At 34.1% G+C, this 16,073-nt stretch overlaps 4 protein-coding genes across 4 annotated transcripts; 2 read left to right on the forward strand and 2 right to left on the reverse strand.

The window, feature by feature from the left end:
• Positions 1–2,358: 2,358 nt before the first annotated feature.
• On the forward strand, positions 2,359–3,904 carry PHYBLDRAFT_62790 (basic-leucine zipper transcription factor; the record flags this gene model as incomplete). Its single annotated transcript, XM_018441016.1, has 2 exons — positions 2,359–2,839; positions 2,934–3,904. The coding sequence occupies 2 exons, from the start codon at positions 2,359–2,361 to the stop codon at positions 3,902–3,904; spliced, it is 1,452 nt and encodes a 483-aa protein (XP_018295055.1).
• A 559-nt stretch (positions 3,905–4,463) lies between these two features.
• Positions 4,464–6,219, reverse strand: PHYBLDRAFT_87721 (hypothetical protein; the record flags this gene model as incomplete). Its single annotated transcript, XM_018443673.1, has 5 exons — positions 4,464–4,683; positions 4,815–5,192; positions 5,263–5,746; positions 5,828–5,932; positions 6,012–6,219. Coding segments are annotated over 5 exons (1,395 nt in total), but the record flags the coding sequence as incomplete, so codon positions are not given.
• A 951-nt stretch (positions 6,220–7,170) lies between these two features.
• Positions 7,171–9,352, reverse strand: PHYBLDRAFT_185911 (hypothetical protein; the record flags this gene model as incomplete). The annotated part of the gene is made up of 10 exons (XM_018439170.1): positions 7,171–7,347; positions 7,417–7,448; positions 7,572–7,666; positions 7,735–7,890; positions 8,018–8,097; positions 8,153–8,253; positions 8,340–8,398; positions 8,477–8,559; positions 8,654–8,783; positions 9,348–9,352. 10 exons carry the CDS (start codon positions 9,350–9,352, stop codon positions 7,279–7,281), a joined length of 810 nt encoding a protein of 269 aa, XP_018295057.1. The 3' UTR covers positions 7,171–7,278.
• Positions 9,353–12,319: 2,967 nt separating this feature from the next.
• Positions 12,320–14,700, forward strand: PHYBLDRAFT_62787 (hypothetical protein; the record flags this gene model as incomplete). Its single annotated transcript, XM_018441015.1, has 3 exons — positions 12,320–14,182; positions 14,522–14,549; positions 14,633–14,700. The coding sequence occupies 3 exons, from the start codon at positions 12,320–12,322 to the stop codon at positions 14,698–14,700; spliced, it is 1,959 nt and encodes a 652-aa protein (XP_018295058.1).
• Positions 14,701–16,073: the final 1,373 nt, after the last annotated feature.

Below are 16,073 nucleotides of genomic sequence, written 5' to 3' on the forward strand. Positions count from 1 at the left end.
ATCAAAGTTTTACGGTTTTCTTATATAGTGTCTCGATGTCAAAAAAAAAACACCAAAAAAAAGGCATCACACCAGTGTTCTTGTACGACTATTGCGCCATCGACTTGCTCTATTACATCTTATGCATTATACCTTCTCTAAATAGGACGCCGACCGAAACGATTACAACAGATCCTTAAGGTCTTGCTAGTTCTTTAAAGATTCGTTCACCAATCAGACCTTTGTGGTCCTACCACTTGAGATAAAATAGAAAGTAGGACGTTATCCGACACACATGTCTTTGCTTTTCCATTATATTTCCTGATCGGGGACTACTGATCTACCTGTTTAACGTTTACTTCTCTGTACTCTCTTATTCAGTGCACACTATTGTTATTTTTTATACATATATATATATATATATATTAAAAAAAAAGCACAAAAAAGAAAGAAGATTTTATTCAAAGATTTTTCTATGTTGGTCATACCGTAACTTCCTGTACCTGCGTAACTTCTGATCTCTAATATACAATCCAATTATTTTTTTTTATTTTATTTTTTGAGCCAACGCAATTCAATCTACATAATTTTTGTATTTCTATAATGGTCACTTTAGTATTTATCTTTGATAAAATCAAAAATGGTAACATTATTATTTTGGTTTATTTTTTCTATAGAAAACAGCAAGAAGAAGAGGACAAGGTAAATCTGTCTTATAAAATATCCTTTTCAATCCATGCTTATTGGTCTTAATTTGATTTTCCGATATATTTTTTGTAAACAGTAAGCAGTAACTGGTTAACTTTTTATTCTAATAATGTATCTAATTGGATTGTGATTGGATACCAACCAAGCTCTACTCCCCTTATATCCCAAAAATACCAAGTTAATTCTAAAATTTGAAATATTTATAACCTGCCCGGTGGAATACCAATAGTTTGAAAGTCTTTATCATTATTATCAATCATCTAATGATCGGTGTAATACTTACATACTATAAGCTCTGAAATTGGCTTATATTCTTTTCTTACTTTCTTCATTTTGGACATCTCTTTTTTGGCTCTGATTTTATCAGCAGATTAGTTTGATATCTTTTCTTTTTTTTTTGAGCTTTTGTTCAATCCCCTTAACTAAGGTATGGGATTTCAAAAAGCTAAATCTATCATATTAATCATTCTATAATACAAATTTACTAATTGATTATGGCCAGTTTACTTTAATGAAATAAAGTCCAGAAAAAGGGTTAGTCTTGAGCAAGATGGTGTATTTAATTCTGTGTTACCTGTTTGTTTGTTAAAAAAAAATAAGCACGTACAAGCACAAGCACACACTATAAATATTTTATATATAAAATATTAATTAATAATCTCAAATTCATATATTTACTGTTTCAATTTACTTATTTATATATATATATTATAGCAGTATTTTAAAAAGTTTAAAAAAGAGAAAGAGAAAGAAAAAGGCTCAGATCATATTAATAAACTTAATTGTTTGTCATTGTTTTCTCTTTGAATTTTCTTGATCAGTGAGGTATGTCTTTAAACCACAATCTAAAGTATCTTTACCCTTTCTTCAAACGATTCAATAGAATGCCTCCTTATTCTGATGACTCGATTAACAGTTGTTTCCTACTCATGTTTCGTTGGCTTTTTTCTTTGTTCATTTATTTAGCCAAGATATATTTTGTATATATCTCTCTCTATATAAAAAAGCATCTGTATTTTATTTCTTTATTTCTTTACAGAACATTCCCGGATAAATAGCAAGTTTATATGAACCCACATTATATATCAAAAACCATTTGACATACCTATAGTTTGTTAATATTTTAATAGTTTATTATTGTAATAAGCCATTTATCCTACTTGTTACTTAATTACAAGCACTGTAAACTTAAAGAAATACATACCTTATTTCTAATATTTATATATTCAAAAAAATGTGTAATGTTTTTTTTTCTTTAAAAAAATACATACTTTTAACATTACCTATTATAACATTCTACCTCATAAAGCTCATTCAGTTATTTAAAAGTCTAACAATAAAAAGTGCAAGTTTAGAGCTATACTTCTCAAGGTATAACAAAAGAATACCTTATAACTAATACATACATATACGTACATGTTTATTTGTTTCAAAATTTCATTAAACTTTTATCATCATTGATTATCCTAACATATATTCTCCTGTCGGTACTTTAATTAGTGTGACTCTCCTATAATTCTGGGGGGTGTTGATCATCAATTAAGAATTGCCTACAATTGTTTGAATACCCTTTTTTATTTTTAATTTTTATTTATATTTATTTATACTTGTATATTTTGGCTTCTACATTAGTAATACAAATAGTCATAACCACAACTGTGTTTTATTTAAATGGCAAGCAACGACAGTTATATTAATTGGATTCTTCAAGATGATCCCGAAGACAATCCACAATTACCCAACCAACAATCCTCACAAACATTTCAAAACTCTGCCATAATAATTCCGTCTGAGAATCCTCCTTCCCTTACCATCCCATCAGATCTATCCACCGAGGACTTGTTTACCTATCTTGATGACCAAACTGATCCCAACTTTCCTACCCATTTTACCGAGAATCCACAGCTACAGCAGACGTACACCTCTATCCCAGACACTATAGGCTCATACACTATTCCTGTGTGTGACTCCGCCTCCTTGGACCAATATACACCTCTGCCAATCAAGGCATGCGAACACGAGGCAAAAGGAAGCTCTAGCCCATCTGATGAAGATGAACCCACTCCTTCTCAATGGAAAATGATGACTTCAAAGGAACGTCGACAGGTTCGCAATAAGATATCTGCACGCAATTTCAGAAACAGGCGCAAGGGTGAGTAGACTCTTTTCTTTTTTATTATTATTATTAATTTGTTGCTCAATTGATGAAAATTATGCTCAACTACTGTATATATTTATATTTGTAGAATACATAACTACGCTTGAGAACAAGGTCGAGCAATACAAGGCAGAAAATAGTCAGCTTAAGCTTGAAGTGCGATGGGTGCGCACAACCATGAAACGAATCCAAGAGGAGAATGATCGTCTGAGAGTCGATTTGATCCTCTTACAAGCTGGTATTCAGCCTGGGAATCATAATCCTGGCCAGTCAAACAGCAATACAAATAATATTAGTACTCCATGGAACAACACCAATATCCCACTTCAACAGGCACCCCTACTGTCTTCACCTTCATCCAATGGAACCCTTATCCAACAAGACGCTTTGACTTCTTCAGACGATGCACTTAATCAATGGGACTTTTTCCTTCCTGCAACAAATACAACTTACCTTTCCCATGCCACATTCCCATCAATTGATCTCAACGCCATCCTTTCTGAAAAGGACCGTGCCACTCTATCGACCATGCCACCCAGTCAACTCTTTACTCGCTATCCACTACTAGCGCCCGCCTTGATGTCAATTGTTTTAGAACACACGATGCGAATGAACACCGAAGAATTTCTGACCAGTTCTCGCCTATTGTTACCTCCACCTCCACCTTCACCTATAACCGAGAATCCAGCGACCAAATCGCCCTTATTCTTTTCTTTTACTGACGAGCTGTTGTTTGCCCCGAAATTCGGTTCAGGACTTCTTCCTCGTCCTACACAGCCAACTGAAAAGGATATTCAACGTATATGGCACGCAATATCCTCTAAGCCAACTACTTACAACACTATCCGCCTTACAGCCGAGGCTGATACGACCGCAACACCACCACAAACAAGACAATCAAAATGCCCACTTTCATGGGTCCAAAAGCAGTTTTGTCGATTTGTAATTAACTATGTTATCGTGAGATACCCACAATTGGATGCTCAGTGCCGCACATATCTTCCAGTATGCGATACATATAGATTAAAGCCGATTACTTTACCATTGACCAGCTCTTAAACACACCACTTGGCTTTTAAATCTCTATTTTTTTCTTGCTCCCCCATTACACCCTACTCCTTCAAACTCTTCCACCCTTTTCTCGCATACTGTAAATATGTCTATTTTCTTTCTTTATCCTGTTTCTTTTTGTATTACTTATTTTCCTCTTCTTTTTCTTTAATTGTATTTTTTGGAATACCATCAAAATATTCCTCTTTCCCTTCGTTCATATTTTATTACCACTTATTATTATTACTATTGTTATAGTTTTATATAAAAATCAATTGTCTGTTTTTTTTACAAAATATTATGGATTATATTTATAATTATAATTATATACATGTACTATACTGTTATTACTGTTGTTGTTGTTTAAGAAAGAAAAAGAGAGGCTGTGAAAGTTGGTTGGTTTTCAATATAGTGTGAGATGTGTTGGTGTACTTGGTCCTACTCCTTCATTATTGTCGTCTTTTGGATGATAATACACGCTGATATTACTACTGCTACTACTAGTTGAACTTCTCAGAATTCCTCCTTCTCTTTCTTCTGAGCAAGATTTTCGTCGTTCCTGTTCTTCGTAAACCCTGATATGCATCTCGGCTCTGCGCATATCAATATAGCCAATGATAATCAAAGGTAGGAATTGGCAGATTGCGCAAACGATGAACCCTTGTCGAGCATTGGTAGTTTCTGTGATACTGCTGACTACGAGCGGTCCGAAGAATTGGGATAATTTTCCGGTTATACCAAACAAACCAAAAAACATGTTTTCATGCCCTGTTGGGATAAGCTCTGACCTATATATATATGTATGTATGTATATGTATAATAGCAACCCATTTTATTAGTTTCTTTGATTCAATTCAATTCGACTCGATTTGGTTTGATTTTATTCGATAGCTTAATTTTTCTTAAAAGAAAACCTTACATCATCGTTTGGGAGTAAGCGTAGAATGGAGCTGTAAAAAGCCCAAACCAGGCTTGATAGACCCATAGTTCACCCACCTGGCGAAATCCAACAACCGAGCTTTTGATGCCAATACATCCCCAGACCGGAATCAGAAGTGTCATACCAATAGAGATCAGCAGCATTGTTTTTGCTGACCAGCCAAGATACTTCTGGACGTACAGGAATACAAAACAGCCGATGATTGAACATACTGATTGGACAAGATTGAGATAGGTTTGCAATACACCATCGAAATTGGTGATTCGGTTCGAAATTATCTGTGTGAGAGTATTTGTGCTACTTATGGCATCATTTAAGAGAAAATAGCCAATCAAGTAGGCAAATGTCTGGGGTAGTCTTTTATACTCTTTCAAAGCTGATCCAACTATATAATATAATATTAGATAATATGATTCAGTAAGAATACGTGCATGTAAATATATATGAAAGAAAAAAGTAATTGCCTCTTTTCCAGCCAAATGTCAAGTAGTTTGCTTCGTCTGGTAAGGGAGGACCAGGTCTATGTTTTTGGAAAACAAACCATGGAATCGAAAATAGTAGCCAGTAACCTCCACATATGGCACTAAAGATCGAATTCGAATATGCTGGTAAACTTTGCCAGTCGGTGTGATAAGCTGCAGCCAAACCGAACCCGGTGCCGATGAGTATGATTGAGATACTAAAGAAGCCAATGTTGGACCATGCAGTAGATACAGTTGAGATGTGGTTGCGCATCATAGATTCTATTACTTGGTAATCTGGGCTATCTACCCCTAATTCATGGCGCGCAGTCCGAACCTTTGAGTCATTGGCTGCCAGAATGGGGAAATACGCCCAATAGAATGTAAGCGAGGCTCCATAGGACACTTGGAAGATCAGACAGACTAGCATAGCTAAACCCCAATAATCACCTACAATAAAAGCCAATGTTGTTAGTGATCTTTATAGATATGACTGAATGTATAACAGGATCTGATCCAGAATATTATTACTTGAGGTTTCATTGAAAACCAAGAAAACTATTTGAGATGTACATGAAACAACTGTAATAGCCAACAGAATGTTAGGTCCATTGTTGCCATAATCGGCCAGAGAACCTTAAGATAAATAGAAATACAAACAATAATATCATTAAAACACTTGTTGATTTGAGCCCAAGTGCCTGTTGATTTTTACCAATGGTTGTCAGTAAAAGAGTCTGAACAAGTGAACTTAGACCATTGAATAGTAAGATGATGCTATCAACCTTGAGATTCGTGTTGCCGAGTTGGATCATACACTGAGTGTTCATTCCACAAGGAGAATCAATTGAGTTTTGTTTTAGTCCGGCAGGATTCCAGCCCTTCTGTTCAATGAGGTATTGTACCATGTTTGGTAGATAAGTGTAATTGTTTATCTATAGAGATAAATAAATAGATACATTGAATTGAATTGAATTGAATTGAATTGTGAGTACATTTCTAGATGAGATTGATCTGGACACCCGTGTGGATAATTACCCCATTGTTCTGTTAGATCGAGATGTGTATATATATATAAAGTATTATAAAAAAGTATACAGGCTTTTTTGGTCAGAGAGGTTGATTATTTCTTTAGTCGTTTTGAAATACTTGCTCCATTACTGTTTTTTTTTGTGTGTGTCGTATATGATTTAAATGATTATTATATTAGTCGATATAAATGAAATAATATATATATTTATTTTATTATATTATATTATATTTGAAATGAGGAATAGGTATACTTGCTAGTATAGATAATAAGACCATCTCTCCAATACGGTGGTTTGTGGGACCTTTTCCCAGTCTGGTATATTACGATCGCTATCTGTGGATCCTCGGACTTGGTCATTCTTTTGGGATTCTACAAGGGTAAAAACCTTGTTCCAGTTCAGACCTCGAAACTTTGGCATTTTACTCTTAATCTTATTTAATGAGGTAAGATAAACTAAAGAAGAAAAGAAGAAAAGAAGGGAACAAGAAGCAAAAGGGTATGATATGGGAATTATTATTTCTCTGTTATTATGATAATTATTATTATGGCTTCAAAAATATATATATAAAGAAAAACAAACAAAAGGGATTTGCCAAGAGTTTGCGGCTCTAATATATATATATATAATTTATGTATATTTGTATAGTTTATTTCTTTTTGTCTTGGGTAACTTTTGTCTGATGACTTATACAGAAAGCGTGAACATTTGTGTATGTGTTTTTTTTTGTTCTGATTTGGTAAGAAGACCGGTTTTTTTTCAAGATGGCTGAGGTGCAGATTCAATGACCTCTTTAACCTAGCTTTAGAGTTTCACTGAGCCAATAGTAATAATTATAAAATAAGCCGTATATATATATATATATATATAATTCATTAAATTTTTTATCATCAAAGCAAAAAAGTAAATGTAAAGATAGTATATGGTATCTATAGATTTGAGAGCTACGTGCTATACAGAGGCATATCCACCACCTCGTCGATTGGAAGACATAGAGTCCATGACATGGGTAATTAAATCCTAAAAGTAGAAGAAAAGTCATTAGTTTGACAGATACTTTCTTTGATTCTGATTCTGTAATAAACTTGCCTTGATTAAATAAGGAAGCTCAATCCAGAAGTCTGTAAAGTGCAATGTTCAGTGTGCAGTAAAATGTATAATGCACAATGTGTTTTTATAGATTATCAGATTATCAAGATTTACATGTAAACAAAATACCATCACTAAATCTTGAGTTTACTTACCACGGTGAGGGAGTAGATCAATACCACGGGCATTGTAGACCTTGTAGTTATACAGAGCATAACCTCCAAAATATAGTCCTATCAATAAACCGACGCTAGTATATCTCTGGTTAGGTTTGTGTCCGTATGACGACTGTATCGAGACTTTTTCTTTAAGACTTACAAGGTGAAGAACACACCGATGCTAGACATCCCTTCATTTATATCCTTTGGTGGTACATCTTTATCTTTTGATGGCTCATCTTCTGATGGCTCATCTTCTGTTGGCTCATCTTCTGTTGGCTCATCTTCTTTAGGGATCTTTTCTTTTGGCTGAGCTCTAGAAAGAAGAATAAGAAGAAAACACCGAATCAAAGACAGTCGATTTTTCTGTTAGTAATGACAGTAGTTTTTTGCTTTTTTGCTTTTCTGCTTTTTGGTAGACAAAAGAGCACACATGTACTCACCCACATGCAAATACAGTCTTCCAATGGACAGCCAATACATTGCTTTTAAAAGACACAATCGTAGGTTCATTTGGGTCTTCCTGTTTAATAAGTAAATATTTGATCTGACATTGGGGTATTGTTATCATACTGTACTTTTGTAGGCTGAGATGTGTCACATTCGAGAGTTATCAGGGCAGATAGTGATTTGTTATTAATATGTTCACCGCCAAGGCTAATAGATAGCTGTGCACCGTCTATCATCATTTAATTAGAATTTTAGTGATGATTGTTATCAATACCAATACATCAACCTTTTATTTTATTTTATTTCATGGCTTACTTTGTGACAGATCCTGCTCTGTATTATTCGGTACTTCAACTGTAGCATTTAGCTTGGATCTTAAGCATCCAGTAGAAGAATAAGAAAAATTATTAAACATCATTCTATAGCATGTATATAAAGAACACCATTACTACCCTTCGAATTCACCAGCAATAGCTTGTACATGAGTAACTCTATCGCTCCCTTTTTTTGTATTAATTACACGTCTACAGATATACTAAGATATATAAAAGAAGAAGGAAAGGGAGAAAAAGATAGACTGTAAGTCTACAATATCAATCAACAACAAATGAAGATAAAAACATGCTCACAGTTCTATCTTTACAAAAGTCTTCTTCGTCGACATCACTAGGTCTATTCAAGGCGTCACATATATTGATCTCTGTCTGAGTAGAAGTTATTGTAGGATATGTTGTCTCATTATGCACAACAACAAATGGACTATATACAATTCATGATACCAAAAATAAATAAATAAATAAATAAATGAGTGAATGACAAAACGTGGGCTACATGCAACAAGATTATATTACTAGTGTAATCATTACCGATTCAACCTGGACAGATCCAGTTCCCAGATTCCATTAGATTCTAATTTGTATCCACTTTTACAGTAGTCTTGGATGCATAATACGTATGTACTAAAGTACAGCACTGATATAAAAATTGGTATATAACGCATAATGTTTAGTAATGTGTAATTCAATATGGAATCTTCGTTTCTTTGTTCAAAGGGGTAATGTGACGTGTATCAGCCAGTCAGCCAGCCAACCAGTCCGGTGGGTTAGGTAGGTCAGTCAGTCAGGCACAAGAAACTTGCAGGATTTCAACTAGGAATGTCTAGCTCCGACTTTTTCAAGAGAGGACCTCAAAATTTAGGGGAGCAGTAACAATCATGATCCACTTATCCATTGCCTTTTTTTTTGTTTTCTTTGTTAATAGCAGTATATCTTTAAAGATATATAAAATGAGTAATATGCATATCAATTACAACATCTAACTAACCTCATTATTATCAATATCAAAAGGCCTTTCTTTAACTATTGGTTGTATCCAGGCTTAAATACAAAGATTTCATTCAATAGTAATAATATTCTATTAATAGGATAATATTAAGCTTCAAATGTATTAAAATCATTAAGAAATTTAATTAAAGCACAGTGTTTATCACAACCATATGATTCTGTTTTTTTTGGTACTATTAGTCTCTCACTAGTACTCTTTATCATCTTTTTTATTATTCTGTAGTGTGGCTATTTAAGATATATATAAAGAAGAAGCCATATATTATATATGCATTGATATATAATAAATTTGAGGGATAAATAGATGAGGAGCGAAAAATAAAAGCAAAAAGCAAAAAGTAGAGTGAGAAATATTTGCCATTGGAATCACCAACCCCCCACAAAGCAAGATACAAGATATTTTTGCTGACCCAGTACACATTAAGAAAATGAGTATCGCCAAAGACATATTCCCATTGAGAGCGCCATCTTGCATGTGGGCGTGACGACCATCCGGAATATCTTGAAAAGTCGGGTTTGGTTGTGTCCAACAGCCACATTCCACACAGACAAATGTCAAACAGTCATGCTATATTTAATGCACGCCTTTTTTTGGAAGGGTAAGAAAAGAAAGAGTAAATGAAATAGCATTACAGTCAGAACTATTGTGAGAAAGTGAGCACAATAAGGCTTACCTTATCCACCAAAGGACTCTTCCAACAGTTATCACGACCATAATTTAGAATTATACTCTATTCCAAACCACCTCCGCCGAGCAAGTGTCAACACTTGTGTAGTGGTCGAGGAAAGCAAGTTTCTGTAGGAAAGAGCAAATGGTGGGATTTGTTGGAGCTGGCGGTTTTTTCTATCAAGGAAATTTTCAAGAGAGAAAGGAATATTTGCAGTAGCTGGTAGAATAAAAGTCTCTAGCCAGATGATGTCAAGCATGAGGGCAAAAACACATGTTCAACGTCAAATGTTTTGAAAGGAGGATATTTAGATAAAACTGCGAGTTAAAGGGCTTAACATCAAATCTTGATCTCGTACTCGAAAATTGCAAAGTCTTAAAGTTCCTGATGCTCTTTTAAAAGAAGACCCTTCTCATTTTATCCGCTGCTCAAATACATCTTTCATAACATAACAAAAAGAGATGACCTCAAACTATCTACAGGCACTATCAAGACAAAAGGGCTTTATTTTCCCAAAGGAGAATGTCATACAACTAATGATATTACTTGAACAAATTTAAATGAAGGTCAAGCTAGAAGTCTCAAAAACTATCTTCTTCTTCTTTCTTTCTTTCTTTCTTTCTTCCTTATACCTTTCAAAGTTACTTTAGTCTAATCGTAAAATAAGATTCATTGCGCCTGAAAAAAAAGTGAGCGATTGGTTTAAAATCAAGCCATGCGATTAGTATCTTGTAATTGAATATATATAATAATTGAGAAAAAGAGCACCTGGAGATGTGTTTATGGAGCTAAGGGTAAACTCTGCCCTAAATATAACTCCATATTATACGAGCACACATGTATACATACATACATACATACATACATACATACATACATACATACATACATACATACATACATACTTACTTACGTAAGGTGCTTAAAGATTGATGGATCAACATGAAAGAAAAAGCCAATTCACCATATTTAGAAATCCTACAAGTCCAGAAAAGTTTATTCATTTATGAAATCCATAAATGATGACCTTGCAGAAAAACAGGGACAAAATCTTTCAAATGGGAAAAACATATGGTATTTAATCATGGTTTCTATCAGTACTTCCCCATAAAAGATATAGATTCTTTCTTTATTCTATTGCTCTGTCTTATTCATTTTTCTCTTGATCCCTTGTTTGCCTTATAAGCTGGTATAAGTAATTATTTATATACGAGCCTGTATTTATATACTATTTCTAAAATAGGCGATTGATCTATTTTTTGCGATTGATTCATCCTTCTGTGATCACCTCTTGTACATTGTTACATAGAATTATACCTCTATATTTTCTACTCAATTTATTCATATTATAATTAAACTTATCTATTTAATTTTTCACCTTCTTTTCATCGATTTTGTACAATTTTACCTAACCAATAGCTTGAACTATCAAGGTGTATTTTATTTCATTTTGGTATATTTCTTTCGCCTAAATTATGCACTTTTCTAAATATTATTTAAGCGTGTCTTATTATTGCTGTTATTCTTAAGTCTCATTAAATCTATTTGTCCCCGTAAGGCACCTATAGAAATAAGAGTCTGTACCAAAAGTGTGACATTATAAACCTAATTATAGTATAGTAATAGTAATGGTTTTACCATATCACATAACCTTTTATATTACTAAGTTGTACAATAGCTATCTATAGTGAAGATGAGAAAAGACTAGTTTAGGTAACTAAATGCTAGAGAGACAAATGTAGAAAACTTAATACAGATGATGTTTATTAATTGTAATTGAATAGAAGAATTTATACTAGAGGAGAAGATACTCGTATACAAGGAATGTGTGTATGTATGTTTGTATGTTTGCATATCTAGCCTTGCTTATATCGTAGCAGCAATAACGACAGCTAACAAACAAAGAACATATAATAAAGAGAGAGAAAGATATATACAGCAAACAGATACACAGATAGAAGCAATGGAAACGGCCAGAGCAACTTGTGCTTGCGGAGATAGCAGCGGGACTTATCCTTGGACACAACAGTTGCATACAATATAATACATCTTTCTCACGTATTACATTCAGTAAAGAGCAGAAGTTCTCTTCTCCCAAAGACAAAAATCACAGGGATCAGATAGTGCTACCTTGAGACCATTAAACCAGGCTGAGTGTGAGCGTGAGCGTGGCTTGTGTTGATTTTCTTAATTATGTATATAAAACAGTTCAAAGCTTACACTTGGCACTTCTCTTCCATTCCATTCCATTATCCTCTCCTCTCCTCACCCTGCCTTATCAACAATGGCAGCAAGATTACCTGACGGCGTTCTGAACATAATTCTCAGTGAACTAGGTCAAAGAGATATAAAGGCATGCTTTGGTGTATGTAGAAAATGGAACACGATCTTTGTCCCTGATACTTGGAAATTCCTTAAAATTACGGAAAAAGATAAACTTCTCGCTCTCTGTAAATTGCTCATAACACCTACAGGAGAGGCAAAAGACTACGACTATGTAAAAAGGATCGAACTTCCACACCCCCTTGGCGTACTCGAAGCGGTCCTGCTTATTCAACAAAAGTTCCCTCACATAACGGAACTCGATACTCATTTCAAAAACTTGTTCAGACGAGAGCCGATTGAAAAGGTTGCTTTTAGCCGCTGGGCGTCTTTAACAAATCTGCGATTCAGTGCCATCTTTGATTACGGTAGAGACTGTATGGATGCTTTCTTTAAAGGATTGCTGGATTTACCCCAGCTAGAGGTTCTGACATATGACGCCAAGCTGAGGAGTATACCAGTCAATTTTGAAGATCTCGATATCATACACACAAATGCACCACAGCTAAAGATCCTAAACATCTATATCATGATCATCCACTTATCTGAGAGAGACATCGAGCTTCTAGAAACACACGATCGGATGTATCAGCTAGAAGAAGTCAATATACAGCTGCTTTCTGATGATTACCGATCACTGGCTTACCTTGCAAGCAAGTACCCAACAATGAAAAGCCTGGATTGGGAATATAGGGAGAGATCTGACTTGGAGCAATATTACCGTGAAGTACCCGAGCTGTTCTCCATAAAAGAAGATTACTTTGAAGAAGCCCAGTCATTACTTTTGGGTATGGAGGAAAAGCCATTCCAACAACTGGAAGAATTTGGCCTAACCTGCGACGAATCTGATTATGCTCCCAGACTCCGGGTCTTAAATCTTCTCAATACGCTCGATGTGCCGTATACCAGTTTCCATATCGAGAAGATTAATAAACTGCATTATGTACCACCCAATAATGAACTGCTCGAAACTCTTGATCAACTGCCGTCAACAATCACAGGCATATCTCTGAACTGGAAGTCATTAAATAATGACTATAAACAAGCTTTACAACAGCTCGGCTTGTATGATTCCTTGTCGAGTTTAACTATCGTTTCTAAGTTTCTCAAAGTTGAACTGGATGTCCTGTTTAATACCTGCAGAAACCTAAAGTCTTTGTCGCTCGATTGTCGTATCTGCATTTCTGACGATTACCTAGACACAGATCCGAGCTTCCAACTCGATTCAGTGGTCTTGGATGGAGGTTCATTTGATTCGTCCGCGTTGGCTTACCTTGGGAGACATTGCCTTGATTGCAAAAATTTCTCTTTCGAAAGATCCACACTTCTTTACGAAAGCTTAGTTGACACTTCTTCTGTCCAGATCGACATGACTTGGGCAAATATCAAAAATCTAAAGCTTTTCAACGCAGCGATCCCTGAAGACGAATGGACGGGACATTATTCATCAAGCACAATACGTCTTTTATCTGTGACTCAAGCATATCCTTTATCACATAAAATAAATTATGACAACGACAACGACAATGAGCCTGATATCGAGTTATCTACCAGCTCTGCTACCAAGACAGAGTGGTTCTTCCTTCCTAAAGAGTCACGCTATGGATCTACTGAATATAACAAGGAATTGAGCAAGAGTCAAGGAAGAAGTATCGAAGAATACTTTTTATCTGCTGAAGAGGATCGCTACCTCGATGCAAGCGCCTTCATTAATCTTTATGAAAAGACAAATTTGCCCATGACAAGCTATGTGAAACAACTCAGAAAATCGGGTTGGGAAGAGGAATGGAAGAAAATTCTAGAATATGGATATATAAATCTAACGGTAAAATCTAGTGTCAATATAATTATATAGTTTTTTAAGCACACATTTATGTATGTATACACCGATGTATGAATAAATTCATTAATTTTGCTTTAAATGATATTCATGGTTTTAATAATATTCTCTCTAATAAGAAGAAATTCCCTCAAGAATTCTATGGCATTAAATAATTTTCCATTCCTCCTGCTTTTGTTCTTGTCTTTGCCTTTGCCTTTGCCTTTGCCTTTACTTATTTAAAGGATGATATAAATTACCCAAGGTTTTTCAATCCAATAAAAATAGTATAATTGATCGTTTTTTAATAAAAAATAAATAATCTAATTGACTTGTCAAATTTAGATTGTCTTCTTTTTGCTTGCTTGCAAAGGTTAAGACTTAAGATTACGATTGCTTGGTAATTCTCAAAAGTATAGTTGATTTTATAGATAGGCGATTTCATTATATCTGCAGGTGAAGATGAGGGTGAAGGTGATTATGAGAATAAATATGAAGGTGGATATGCAGACAACATAATTTAAATTATTAGCCAAGTTAAGGTTAATCTAAAATAAAATAAATAAATGAGTCCACCTTTTTAATTTTAATTTTAATTTTTTTTTTTTTTTACTACAAAAAAAATCTGCGGACAACAAGCATATCTCCAAGCTTTTGAGCTGAAGATTTAATCTGCAGATTTTAAATTTTAAAAATTTTCAGCCAATCATTCTTTATTTTTAATATCCGCTATCTACATTTGCAGATTTTAATTCGATGTATATTTATCGGAGCCAAAGAATCTTAGCTTTTAATATCCGCTATATATCCAGATGGATCTGCAATGGGCAGAGATAATGAAACCCCCATTGTTTTTATTTTTATTTGCAGAAAAGCAAAAGAATATTCGTTTGCTAGTAGTTTTGTGTGTCAAAGTTGCTTCTTAATCAAACCTGTTAAACTACACAAAAGGTGTGTAAAGCAACCACAAGCAAACAGCATAGAAAGGATTGAATTGTACTTTCATGTATAGTCTTATTCTAAAAATATTAAGCTTCTTAGAAACCTTAATGTATGTGGCTTTTGTTATAGACTGATGGCTGATAGACCTATAAGCACATAAGCTAAAAAGAAATCAGCCGCTTTAGTATCATTTGTAACAAGAAGACTAAAAGAAAAAGAGAAAAGTAAGTTGGTTGTCTGGGAACTCTTTTTTTCTTTTCTTCAAAAGATTTTCACACTTACTTTGACAAATAACAATAGCTGTGCATGTATTGGTTATAATCCTTTTTAAACTGTTTATGAAAATAAATCTTGCCAAGTGAACTTTGATAAACGAGAACTTTCTTTAACCTCCCAATATATGTATGTATGTATGTTTGTATACACAACTAAATAAAGAAAGATCAAGTGATTGTGGAAATGATACAGGTGGAAATCTAGCAATTTACCTCTTTCTTTCTTTTTTTCCTTTTTTTTTTGCCTTTTTCGTTGCCTAGAAATGTGAATTTTTAGCGAGAATTGAGCATAACAAGATTCTATTGTATTCTCTATTATTCTAAATGTTGTACCTTTGTGTTTCACTGAAAAAAAAATTTACAAAAGAAAGTGGTCCCTTTCATGACAAATTTGTGTTCAGTAAGTTGTACACAGATTGTATCAAAGTCAGTGAAGGTTGTACAGAATCTGCCTTCTACACAGAAGCCATCTTATTCTTTTATTTTATTTTGTTGCTATAAAGCTGTAGTTATATATATTATTATTTAGAAAGTGTTAATACAAGGCTTCCTCGAGGTAATTTTAGATTCCTTTGTTTTCTCTGTTCCTAAAGTAACCAACCAATATAAGCTGAAAGAAAAAGGAAGATAAAAAAAATACACACACACACAGAACACAAAGTGTTGGTTTCGATCATTAT

This window comes from Phycomyces blakesleeanus, assembly GCF_001638985.1.
Source record: "Phycomyces blakesleeanus NRRL 1555(-) unplaced genomic scaffold PHYBLscaffold_5, whole genome shotgun sequence".
NCBI lineage: Eukaryota > Fungi > Mucoromycota > Mucoromycetes > Mucorales > Phycomycetaceae > Phycomyces > Phycomyces blakesleeanus.